The 12,903-nt window shown below is 38.9% G+C and overlaps 2 protein-coding genes and 1 pseudogene across 2 annotated transcripts; 1 reads left to right on the top strand and 2 right to left on the bottom strand.

Annotated features, from left to right (window-relative positions):
• Window positions 1-12,903, bottom strand: part of LOC148738012 (melanopsin-B-like) — a 39,117-nt pseudogene that overhangs the window by 13,255 nt on the left and 12,959 nt on the right.
• LOC148738014 (uncharacterized) lies at window positions 193-2,644 on the top strand. Its single transcript, XM_088747440.1, has 2 exons — window positions 193-329; window positions 689-2,644. Exons 1-2 carry the CDS (start codon window positions 208-210, stop codon window positions 1,971-1,973), a joined length of 1,407 nt encoding a protein of 468 aa, XP_088603566.1. The 5' UTR covers window positions 193-207; the 3' UTR covers window positions 1,974-2,644.
• On the bottom strand, window positions 1,996-4,030 carry LOC148738013 (uncharacterized). Its single transcript, XM_088747441.1, has 2 exons — window positions 3,776-4,030; window positions 1,996-3,636 (listed from the first exon to the last, which is right to left on the bottom strand). The coding sequence occupies exons 1-2, from the start codon at window positions 3,947-3,949 to the stop codon at window positions 2,743-2,745; spliced, it is 1,068 nt and encodes a 355-aa protein (XP_088603567.1). The 5' UTR covers window positions 3,950-4,030; the 3' UTR covers window positions 1,996-2,742.

Below are 12,903 nucleotides of genomic sequence, written 5' to 3'. Positions count from 1 at the left end.
ACCAATATGGCGTCCCTAGCGTGACACATTGTCGTTGACCTCGAACACTTCAAGAGCTATAATAGCGCATTTTATCCTCCAATAATAGAAATAAGATAAAGAGAATCAAGATAACCTTTGGCCTTACTATTGAAGAGTATAATAAGCGGACAAAACCACCTGGTGAGCAATAATTCGAGTCAAAACGCCACGGAGACGAAGTTTGCGATGGGCCAGTGTTTTCATCCAGATGGCAATCACACATCTGAAAGCCACTGCTGCCGATTCTTTTCGTTTCCAGACCAGAAAAAACATAAAACACTCTATGATAAGTGGATATCATTTGTAAGGTGAGTATTTTTCGAAAAATATATATTTCGATGCTGTACCATCGATTAGAAATAGCTGTTTTTTTTTTTTATCTCAAACTGATTCACGATTAGCTGTTTCTCTTTCTTGTCTTATTTCTTTTCTCGCGGCTTTGCCTTTCCTTGTCTTCAGTCTTGATCTAAGATTATTTAGTTACTAAAAAACTATATGATAGTTGTGAGTATCAAAGCTTTTACACTAACTAGTATTAAGTAACAAGCTCAGAGAAATACTCGCTTCGCATTCACGTCTTAGACTACAAGGTTAAGCATGTGACCAAGTAAACTTTGGGTTTTTTAAGCGCAAGTATAGTAACTGCTTCTGTCTTTTTCTGTTATAGGAGAGGAGATAGAAAGCCCAGCAAACATTCGCGACTTTGCAGTTGTCACTTTAAAGATGGGCGAAAAGAAAATATGCCAACCATCAGTGACAGAAACAGGCACAAGCCGTTTGATAGTTTGGACTTGCTGCCAGGTACAGGACCAACACCTCCCAGTACACCTACCCCCAAGAAAAAACGGAAAGTGTCTGCCGAGCCCACGAAATTACCAACTGTAGCATCTGTGCTTGAAGAGATTAAAGAGAACTCTGAACCATGTTCCACTGAATGCTCACAAGAGGAAAAGACAAGTTCCAAAGAAGCTCTGCTGTCAATAGAGCTTGATATGACTTCAACAGAACTTGCTAAACACAAGGAAGTGTCAAGTTACTATAGTGCACACTACTCTGCTAAGAGCTTGAGCCCTGAGGTGATACGGATGGAGACAGGTCTACCCACTAAGGATGTTTTTGATATTGTTGTGGGATATGTTTCAAGATTCAAGGGTGAAATAAACTATTATGCTGGATGGAAGGTTGAGGCGATCACACTTGAGGACCAGATATTTATCACTCTGATGAAACTGAAACAAAATTATATCAATCTACATTTAGCCCAGTTGTTTTCATGCAGTGTTGCAACTGTTGCTAACATAGTACTAACTTTTGTCCATGTTCTGCATTCTCTCCTGTTCAAAGACATCATGACAACTGTGCCATCTAGAGAAAAGAACAAGATGTGTTTGCCATCTTCTTTCACTGAGTACAGCAGTTGCCGCATTGTGATTGATTGTACAGACATTGAAATTGCTGCACCTAAGCTCATGTCCCAGCAGAATGCTACATATTCCAGCTACAGGGGAATGAACTCTTTCAAAGTCATTATAGGGGTTGCCCCAAATGGAGTTATAACCTATGTTAGTGATCTTTTTCCTGGCTCAGTCAGTGACAAGGTCATGGTTAAAGAGTCTGGGTTTTGTAAACATTTGAGTGCTGGTGATCTTGTTCTGGCAGACAAAGGTTTTCTCATCAGCGATGTAGTTCCAAGAGGTGTTTCAGTGAACATACCACCATTTCTCAACAATGGAAAGTTTACAGAGAGTGAGGCAAGGGCGACAAAATCAATAGCTCGATGTCGCATCCACGTAGAGCGTGCAAATGCAAGACTTAAGAGTTTTCGCATCCTTGGCTTCATCCCAGCATTTTTGAGGTGCCATGCTGACAAGCTATGCCAACTGTGCTCAGCTCTTGTTAATTTGCAGTATCCATTGATCAAGGATGGCTGCGAAGACTTTGAATTTGACTGAATAGAACTTTTTTTCAACTAAATTATAGTACAATGAGTTTTTAATATTATTTTTGTATTACTAGAAGCCCTACTGTAACAGATCAAATGGTATTGACATAGCTTTGGTCAAAAATATGATGTGGTCAGTTTTACATTTTTCTGATATTCATCTCCTTTATGTTCATTAATACAAACTACTATGTGTTCTGTGAAAATAGATTATAATGAAAACCAGTGACATTCTTAAATTGTCATTTCAACTAAATCCAGGTCAGGGGCATGTGACCAGTATGGAATTCTTTCGTCCAGTAGTTCCAAGTGTGAAAGTCGTGCTGGCTTAAAGGTTTTACTTTTGTGTCTGTGAAGCTGGGAGCCTGAGTCCAGGTGTATAAAACTAAAGCCACACTTCAATTAGCTTAAGGGATGGTGAGAGGTAGTCAGAAAAAAATAACCTGTGCTGCATGGATTTTGTTTTGGCTCTCTCCCCTTCCCTTTGCATTGCTATGCAAGCCTACTTAAGTGTGGCATAAGTTTTATGTACCTGGGCCCTGTTGAGTAACCAGGATAAGTGTTACCAGCTACCAGTAGCCATTGGTTGCAAAAAAAAATTGTTTAAGCTTGCTTTCAGGAAGAATGTAATTTATTATTAAGTTACTATGCTAAATGGAAAAATGTGGGTTCTTTATCTTGTGTCTCTATCTGAGTGTAGAATATGTAATGTTATATTAAGAAATTAATGTATGAAATTTAAAAAAATACCTTTTAACATTAGCTACTGCCTATTTACATTAGTAAACATGTGTGGTAGACAGCGTATAATTCCCTTCCTTCTCCTCCAAGTAAAAGTCTTTGTGCCCACAAGCTTCCTTGATTGTCGCATTTCGATGTGTGTAGGGGCACTTACACTCAATCACCGAGTCGTCTCCCACAAGTCCATCAGGGGAAGCACCCACAACTCCCGACTCGTGTAGCCAAAGGCCGGTCTGTACAGGTGTAAAGTTTGTGATGTTGGTGAAGGATTTCAGGGCCTCAGTCTCATTGTCCTGTCCCCATGCAATTGCTTTAACTCCACTCAAGTTGTATTCCCCAAGTAGTCGCTTGATAAGAGACGGTGTAACTCTTTTTGCCTGGAGGACGGAGCCAAAATTACTGGCAGTCAGGCGGCCTCTACGAGCTTGGTGCCATGCAGGGCTGTTTCGCTGGCCAGCCGTGAGGGTGCTCACAACATTTATGGTTCTCTCCTCTACTTTGGCATTCTCAATCAAGTACTCAAATTGTTTTTCCTTCGTAGATGCCATAAGGAAACCTTCTGAGTAAATGATATCCTCAATCGTCTTGATCGGGAGAGGGGTAGCAGGTTGTGGTTCGGGACTCAAGATCCAGCAGGTCCCTGTAAATTTGCCATAGCGCTTTAGTTCGCTGTACAGCCACATCCGATCTTCTCGGCTAGGATCGCGCGCCAAAGGGCTGTAATCCTTCTTCTTCGGTGGCGCTGGAAACATCTGGCTTGCAGACTGTACGCTTTCTGCCTTTCGCTTTCGTTTCCTTTGGCATTCCAGGTCCGTCCTGCTAAGGTTATGGATGCCATAAATAAATATGGCTGCCGCGTGACCGCACTTGAACTCGCCGCGAGGACACTCGCATTCTGTGTTTTTTATTTCAAGGTTTTCATCGAGATAAATCTGATAAAAAGATAATTCGAAACAGACACGTAAGTTGCAATATATATTCCGCAATATAAACATTAAATTGGAGGTGAAATCGGGGTTGGGAGTTCTTCGAATTGAACATACGTGTTGTGATCCCAAATTGGCAACTTACTGTGACTTTGTAGTCCTTATTTTTCATGCTTGCTTGGACTTCACCTTTGATGACTCCCCTGGAATAAATAAAGCTTTGGACATGGTCGGATTTGAAGTGGTTTTCTCCGCGATCAAGCGATTTCCGCTCTCTAGAAAAGAAAGAAACGAGTGAGCATATCGATAAAGACGCCATGTTTGAAGTATGAGTTTAAACTGTTTAGACCAGAAAAAAATGCTGTCATGGCAACGTGACGTCACACTTTAGGACTCTATTGTTGTCCAACGAAGGCCAAAACTTTAATGGTAAAGAGAAAGCGAACCCAACTTTACAATGACCTCACGATTTCGCAATTTATTGGCGCAGAATCTCCGCATGGCTGCCTCCGAGAATAATTTGGTAGTTTTCGCGATTGGCACTTTGCTATATTGAATTTCCGCGTACACGGTTTTTTTGTTTTTGTTTGTTTTTTTTTTTAAATTAGAGACAGTATGAGACTGTATATTGTCTCATGGCAGCTGTGATTCACCTCCATTAAAAATCACTCCACTATAAGCAAATTAAGTTTTACAATGACCTTTCATTATCAGGATCGTGACTCCTTGTACAATATCAATGTAAGTATTGCGAAACAGCATAAGTAACACAGGTAATACAATATCATTTTTAAAGTGTGGCTAATATCAGCCATAAGAATAATTACAACGAGCAAGACACTTAAAAGAGGTAAAGTTCATAATTATAGAGAAAAAAATTGACCTCTTGGGCGCACTTAAGCATACATATAAGAAGTGATTATGGTATCATTTAGTTTCACCCTTTGTTAGTTCTCATGTCAATTTTATAACAAACGCCTTGACCAGTTGTAACTTTACTTATTCAAGCTATGGATTTATCTCAGAAGCTTTTGAAGGACTACTGTTTGGAAATGCAAAAATATTTATATCACATACTCTAGTTTTCCTCGTCAGGTGCAAGTGAAGTAAGCAATTTAACTTTCACAACAGGTAAGAGGAGGAGGTCTTTGTTATCCCTGCCTTAGAGACAAGCTTTGTGCATTGATTTGCATCAAACTCTTGCTTGACGTAGTTTTTTATCGTGCTTTTGGAAATATTTCTCGATTACAAATTTCTTTGAAAACAAACTGCTTTGATACCACGTCCGACATTTGTAAATTAACAAGGTATAGCGACAAATTTCAAGCAACTTTAGAGCAAGGAAGTTTTGAAACATGAGCTAAGTAGTGTCATTGTTTATTGCTGAGTCAAGTACAGCCAGAAGTTCTTGCCGGAATCATTCCATCCATAGCTGTGAGCCGACTGAAGAGATCTCCAGAGTTCAAGTAAAAAAACTTAGTAAGTTACATTGATACATTAATCAATACGTATTTATTCAACGTCCTTCTCTATGTTCTAGATCTTTTAAATTAGATTCCGTAGCCTACTCTAAAGAGCAATGGATTAATACAATGGCCTTTGACAATGCAAGTTCACAAGATGTTCTAATTCTTGGAATTTTCTCTAATGTGTTCATTTCCATTCAGGTTTTCGCTGAAGATTTGAAACCATGAAGCTATACACGGCTGTGTTATCTGTATGCTTTGTTTGTCCGCTAGCCAACAAAGTGAGTTGAAAATTCAAAAACCCGAATAGTTTCTTTTTGAAAAATTCATTAAATATTCCTTTATAAGTAAATAAGGGGAAGAGATATTCTGTTCCCAGAAAATATCCCTATGACCTGTAAGAGCTTGAGCTCAACATTTTATATGAAATATTCTCAAATGTTTGAACTAGTGATGTTCGTAAGTGTAGTACCACATACATTTAGAAAGTTCATTAAAGGAAAGAAATCTCAAGAGAGTAAATTCCAACAAAAAGAATTACATCACACACATCAATACGGAACTTACAGAGACGGGCCAAATTTGAATTCCTATCATAAGGTTGTTTTCTAGTTCTGAATCGCTATTGCTAAGTTTTAATTATAATAATTTCTTGTCATACAATTATTTTCCTCACACATGATGTCTGTTTCTGTAGGTTCTTGGAGGTAGAATTAAAAGAGGCCAACTGAACAGGTTAGAAGCTTCTGAGTTTGATAATGAAGCCTTGGGAGTTGCAGCCTTGGACAATGCCTTCTTTTTTTTCAGCTAAGTTTCTACGTCAATTGGACTGAAGTGTATTTTACGATACTTACTGCTGAACAAAATCGAGTTTTGCCTAACATTCTGTTTCCACCGGTGTTGCGATCTTAATCTTATGATAGCCAAATACCACCTTTGGTTATGCCTTGCTTATTTTCAGATAACTGTGGCAAAGCTTCACCTGGATCATGTTCTCCGGATCCTTGTAAGAACGTATCTTGCCCCAGGCGGGGAGAGAAAAGTTTTCCATGTACAAATTGTGAGCACTTCATTTGTGTGCAGATAAAGCTGTGAGGAAGGTAATGTACCTTTAAATATGTAAGGTCCAGTTCGTGTACGTTGGTGAATAAAGATAAGTTCCTCTAGATTACATGGTGTTCTATTGTTCCAAAAAGAAAGCTCTTTCCGTACTCTGGTCCCCCTCCCTCTCCCCCTCCCTCTCCCCCTCCCTCTCCCCCTCCCGTTACTTCATCAGTCTTGTACCCAGACCTTCTACGCCCAAGCGGTTGTAAGGATCTTACATTCCAGTTACACTTACATTATAGCATCTGGGTGCCAGATCATCATTTCAGAACCAAAACGGCTCATTTACTGGACATGAACTGAATTCAACTACCGTGACTGTGGTGAATTCACTCTTGCTTTCTGAGGAGACACACTCAGTTGATAAGCAATATAGAGAGTATACAATTAAAACAAACAGGTAATTCTAGTTTAAGCTTGAGGTAAAAATAACGATAAAAGCAATACAAGAGATGAGAAATACTTAAGTAAAAAAAAAGAAGTCAACAATCATTGATTTGACAGGATGTCGCTAGTAGCTGATCAGCTTATCATTTTACTGCAACCGTTTCGATTGAATTAAAAGGGGTTCTTTGTCTCCCTTGTAAAACTACTTAGTGACATGTGATTTTAAAGAGTTGTGTAAGACGTAACCATATTTATTACCTTTTTAATACTTGCTCGATATTGAATAACCCTCGAAATATCCTTGCACCACAAAAGAACACCCGGCTGAGGGTTGGATGAGTTGAGGCCCAAGGCGTTCGCAGGGTCTCTTGTCTTGTCGCAGAGCAAATGAACCGCCCGGAAGTTGTGGTTTCACGTTGCACTTGGAAATGATCATTTGAATCGAAATCGAGAGCAACAGGAAACCTCCAAGAAAAGAGTAGATCGGATGCTGATCACTGTTACTTCTGCCGTTGTAAAAGTAATAGAAAATTTCCTAGTCTAAAATCTCTCGATTCATAATCTAGCAGCTAGCACGTTTGCCACTACATCTTCCTAAAAGCCAGTGTACTTGAATATTTTTGTATTGTAAATATTTCGAGATTCTTTCGAACGCCGAACGATCCAAGTAAATGAAAACGCCCAAAGAAAAACCAAGCACGGGGATACCAAACCTTTGAAGAAACATGTTATTTAAGGAGCTACGGCGCCCAGGTTTGAACATTTCAAGTCATACAGTTATCAACCAACGTAGCAAATAATCTATCTTTGGTACATCCAACAAAAAATCATGAAAATCAAAAAATTTAAAAGTCTTTTAGGTCTCAGGTCTAAATAACGGACTTTAAAGGTCTTTTAGGTCTTTTTTATTGCTGTAAAACCCCTCTGGGATCTGGAATATTTTACTTTTCACACCATTTTAATTTTAGAACAAATCCCGTTCCCGCCTATAGTATCAACTCGACCTAACAAGTCAAAATTTTTGAGAAGGTCAATTATCTTTTTTCTTTATAAAATCGTTATATTTTACTTTAAATTGGCTTTTTGGTAGGGAAGTTCTGCGCTTGTGAAAGAAAACATGTTAAACCTGTTTTTTTAATTATATGTCACAATTAAATAAAATTTTTCACACCACAATAAGCGCTCGTAGTCGTTGAAATCGCTACCTATGTAAAGTAACGCGCTTATAAGATTAAGATGCTATCATGATTTATGGCTTACATAAACATAAAATATCCTTTCCACAACACTTTTAATTGCTTAATATCTCAGCCGTTTGGAAATGAAACTACGTGTACGCTCTATTTGTCGGTAAAGCGTGTTATATTTTAAATTGAAAAGTACATAGGAGTAGATTGTTCTTAAGCAATACGCAAACAGTTCCCTACAACGTAATATTTTACCAAAGGTTTCTCTAGCACAAAATAAGTAGAAATGGGTATTTGCCACATAAAGAAGGTACTTGCTGCGTCAAATGGCTATTTGCTACGGAGTGGCTTTTGTGCAATAAAATCGTTTAAGTGTTACTTTAGATAGCATAACATGCATCAGTATTCAATCCTTATTCAAATCTTAAAGGGACAAAATATTTCCAGTGTACTCCTTGTTCTGCTTCTACTGCATTTATAACTCTGTTGGAATGTGAACCTAATTCTTTTTTCTAGTGTAGGCCTGCTGCTAACTTATTTTAACTGATTGAGTTTTAAATCGCGCAAAGCTTTGTTACAGTGTAAGCTCAGTTTTGATTCATGTTTAAACTTAGTTCAGTTTTAATTGCCTGCGCAACTCTATTCATACAAGTTTAGTTGTATTTCTGATAAAAGCCTTGTTCTGTTCTATATGCGCGAAAATAACTCACTTACATTGTGACTTTAGCCTATTTCCAGTGCATGTGTGATATAGCTTTAGATGGGCTCATAACCCAGTTACAATGTGAGCTTAGTATTCTTTCTAGTTTACGTTCAGCTTAGTTAAGTTTTAAGCGGAACGCATAGCTTTGTTACAATATGAGCTTATTTTTGTCACCACTGTGTGCTTAAGAACAGTTTTTAATGCATGCATAACTCTGTTACAGCGTGAGCTAGTTTTTGTATCCAGTATGCACCTAGCTCAGTTTAAAATACACACATAGCTCTCTAACAATGCAAGCTTAGCTTTATTTCCAATGTGCGCTAAATGCAGTTTTAATTGCACACATTACTAAGATACGACGGGATCTAAGTCCTTCTAGTATACGCCTTGTTCAGTTTCAAAGGTAGGCATTACTCTGTTATAATGTAAACTTAGTGTTGTTTTTGATATACCCTTGATTGAGTTTTAAATGCGTGCAAAACTTAGCTACAGCGTGGACTTAGTTTTGTTTACTGTGTCAACCAAGTTCAGTTTTAACTGCTTGCATAAATCATATATTACAATGTGAGTTTAGTTTGTTCCTAGGGCGTGTCAAGTTAAGTTTTAAATGAGCTTACAACTCAGTTACAATGCGAGCTTAGTTTTGTGTTTGCATAACCAATTTTTAATATCATATGAGCTTAATCCACATGTATGGTAAAGCATTTAGCATACATGCTTGTCCGACTTTTTTTTGTTGGACTAATGTTTGAAAACTTATGAAACGTTCGTCGATATAAAGGGTTGGCATCACTTACTTTTAGTCTTTGTCCAATTTCAGAGCGAGAAAATGGCGAAAAGGAACGATTATGGAACTGACCATCAAACGACTGAAGCTGTACTTTGTGTTCATATAGATATGCCTCGGCATAACATTTTTCTCGGAGCATTTAACATTTTTTTATCCATTTTTTTCATTTCTGGGAAAAGTGCTGATCTTCATCACCCTTACAAAAATTCTTCCCTTTATCCGCCGTCAAAGGTCATATTTTGTTGTCTTGCAATCACAGATCTCTATGTTGGCCTGATTTCTCATATCAAACTGTTTCCCCACTGCGATGGACATTTGTTTTTGTCGGTTCCAGCCTGGCGCGGCCGCTAACCCAGATGCCCTCCTGAGAAAATTTTCAAAATGGCGGACAAACCAAAGAGAGAGATAAGAGAACCAAAGCGATTCTGCAACGAATACTCAGCATACACCCCTGTTTGAACCGCCGCCTGGTTAGCTCAATTGGGAGAGCGCCGGACTGCTGTGCGGGAGGTCGAGAGTTCAATACCGGCCGGACCAACACTCAGGGTCTTAAAATTAACTGAGAAGAATATGCTTCCTTTCTTTAAATCTAGAAATGGTTAGATATTCTAGTCTTCTCGGATAGGGACGAATAAATGGAGGTCCCGTCTCCTGCAGGGTTAGGGGCAGGAGACGTTAATTTCCCACGCACGAGATTACTGTGTGATGGATGTCCTCCCCTGGGGTGGGATGGGTGGGTAACAGGACCCCCGTTGATACCAGTGTTTACTACACTGAAGGGGCTATCCTGTATAAATATAGATGTCTGTCTGTCTGTCTGTCTTAAAAAGGTCATTTCACAGAGAAAAGATACAAAATTGTATGATATTGAAGTCACGGAGGTTGACAAACCCAACAAGAGACTGAAAATTCACTACATTGGCTACAGTACACGCTTCGATGAGTGGAGACCCTTCGGGGTTCTGTCCTCGTGTACCGGTTAACAAGAGCCAATACAAAAGACCAAACAATACACAATAGCTAACCGATAACTCCTAAACAAAGAAAGAACAATGGTAATTCCCTTGCGAACCGGTACACCAGGGCAGAACCCCCATCGGGGACGATGAAGCATCTGAATATTTTCCTTCGAAATTGTACAGATTAGTAGGCTGCAACAAAAAATTATTGGACGACGTTTAGGGTAAAAACAGCAATCTAACCTGAAAAAAATGTATTTATTCCGACTCTTTCGGAAAATAACTTTACAAATCTTACTTGTTTATCTCGTAAGTAAACGATGGTGAAGCGCTTTCCGAGCTACCCGATTCTTCTCCCACTGCTTTCACGCTTATAAAACAGGAAACGAGCAAAAGGAGGAAGGTGTGGCTGTTTTGAATAGCCATTTGACGAGGTTCAATCAGCTCCTTGTTCGACAATTTACATATCAAAACCAAGGAAATTTGTTCCTCTCTTTGATTTTGGCGGTATATTTTCAATTTACGCTTGCGTAAGAGAGAAATAGCCCAAGACTCCTTGCTCGGTCTTGTTTTGACCACGAACGCCTTCTTAATTTTGACGGACCCTCTCAGGAAAAGGTGAAAATGACGAGGGAAAAACTTTACTTTGTAGTACGAAAATACACAAAATGTTAACTTTTTATACAGAGAATCGGCAAGATGATATAACATCCAAAAATCGCACTCGATTTGAGTGGGCTGATGAAGGGGCGTGGTCATGAAATTCAGTAAGAGACTATTTGTACCCCGTGAGTTTGATATGAGCCATTGTTTGCCGTCGAATTGCTTCTCCAGATGAGCGAACTACGACATCTCTGCTACAATTTAAGTGCGTTTGCAGAAATGTCAATATTCGTTTTTAGTTCAGTGTCTTTCCTGATCGTAACAGTTGTGAGTGTGGACAGACTTTTCGCTCTCTCACTAGGCCTGCGGTTCAGACAAATTATCACAGTAAAGAGAGTTACTGCAGTTTTAATCTTGATCGTGGTTGGGTATGCGACGGCATCTCTTCTCAAACAATTTTGGAATTACAAAGTTGCCTATAAGGTCATGTTTGCAATGGTCATGCTGTGTTTTATTACCCCCTTTTATTCCTGCGCAAAGATATTCATTCGACTCCGCCAACATGGAACTCAAGTTCAAGGCCATAATCACAATGGGCCACTGAGCGAGGGAATTCCTTTGAACATAGAGAGATACCGAAAAACTGTTTCTGCAGCAGTGTGGGTCCAGTTAGCATTGGTCGCTTGTTATCTTCCATATGCGTTGTTATTATTTCTACCATCTCTTTTCCCTTTAAGAAAGTCAGCTCAGATTCTCAGCAGGAGATACACAACAGCTATTGTGTTCGCAAATTCGAGTCTAAATCCATTCCTGTACTGTTGGCAGATCAGAGAAGTGAGACAAGGGGTAAAAGAAACGTTCAAGCAGCTTTTAGGTCGCAGGATTTGTCGTCATAGGCCACGAGTATAAGTTTTCTCAACTTACTATAGCGGAGCTCACAGTGCGTAGCCCCATAATTATACAAAATGGTAATAGTGACCCATCAAGCCGAAAAATTTGCTCCATGTTGTTTTAAAAACGTGGTTAAAATATTGGAAAGAGAGCACATTTTCAGTTATTTTAGTTCCGGTTGATTTTAGTTTTAAGCCTGCGAATATTAGGGCTCAGAAACACCTGTGTTGTTTCTGTCTGGATATACTGGGGTTGAGCGACTAAAGGGTTTTCCCTCTGGCCTTAGGCCTAGCTTTTAAATCGCCAACTCGTTTCCCTTTCGTCAACTAGAACTTTCAGCCCACCTATGTGCAACTCATATCATTCTTTTCTTATTTTCGGGGGTACTTCTTGTTTTCGTGCTATAAATGCCGAGTGAACATAGTTATTTAGTTATTTAAATAAATAATTATTCCATAGTTAAGCTGTGCCAAATATAAACGGGCTTCGTGTGATCTACTTTAAACCGAGGATAGATCGGTTGGGGTGATTCGTTTCGGGCATAAATGTGCTTCGTAGAGTACAAATAACGCGGGAGACGAGTACCAATGTCACGCGAAATTTGTACTCCACAAATATCCGCGAAATTCGCCCGCACTGAAATAACAATTTGGCGAGTTGGATAACGAATCTCAAATTAAACGTTTTGTCTTGTAATATCGCTGAGTATTTTTACTCGTTGTTTGTATTTTAAGTCGCCTTATGGGCTCGTCAAAGTACGGCCCAACTCGTTAGAAATACTCAGCGATACTACACCACAAAACGTCTAATTAGCAATTATTCCACGAGCGCGCGTTGGATATGAGATGATATATAGCCAACGAGGCGCTTAGCGCCGAGTTGGCTACAATCATCTCATATCCATCGCTTCAAACCATCGCTTCAAGCTTAAGACGAAATCTGCTAAGTTAAATTGCTGTAAACACTCTTTCTTTCTTCGCATTGTTAATTTATGGAACAATTTAATAAAAGAGACCGCTGAAGTAAAAGACTTAAGAACTCTTAGAAATAAGCTAGTTGATGAATTCTCTTAAAACACGATTTATACCAATTACCATTTTAAACTTTTATTATATAAGTATACCCAATTGTATATAGTTTTTGAATTTATAGATAAGTAATTAGGATTTTTTCTAATATTGCT

Source organism: Stylophora pistillata, chromosome 2 (assembly GCF_964205215.1).
Source record: "Stylophora pistillata chromosome 2, jaStyPist1.2, whole genome shotgun sequence".
In the NCBI taxonomy this organism is placed as follows: domain Eukaryota; kingdom Metazoa; phylum Cnidaria; class Anthozoa; order Scleractinia; family Pocilloporidae; genus Stylophora; species Stylophora pistillata.
This window is presented reverse-complemented; position numbering and strand designations above follow the sequence as displayed.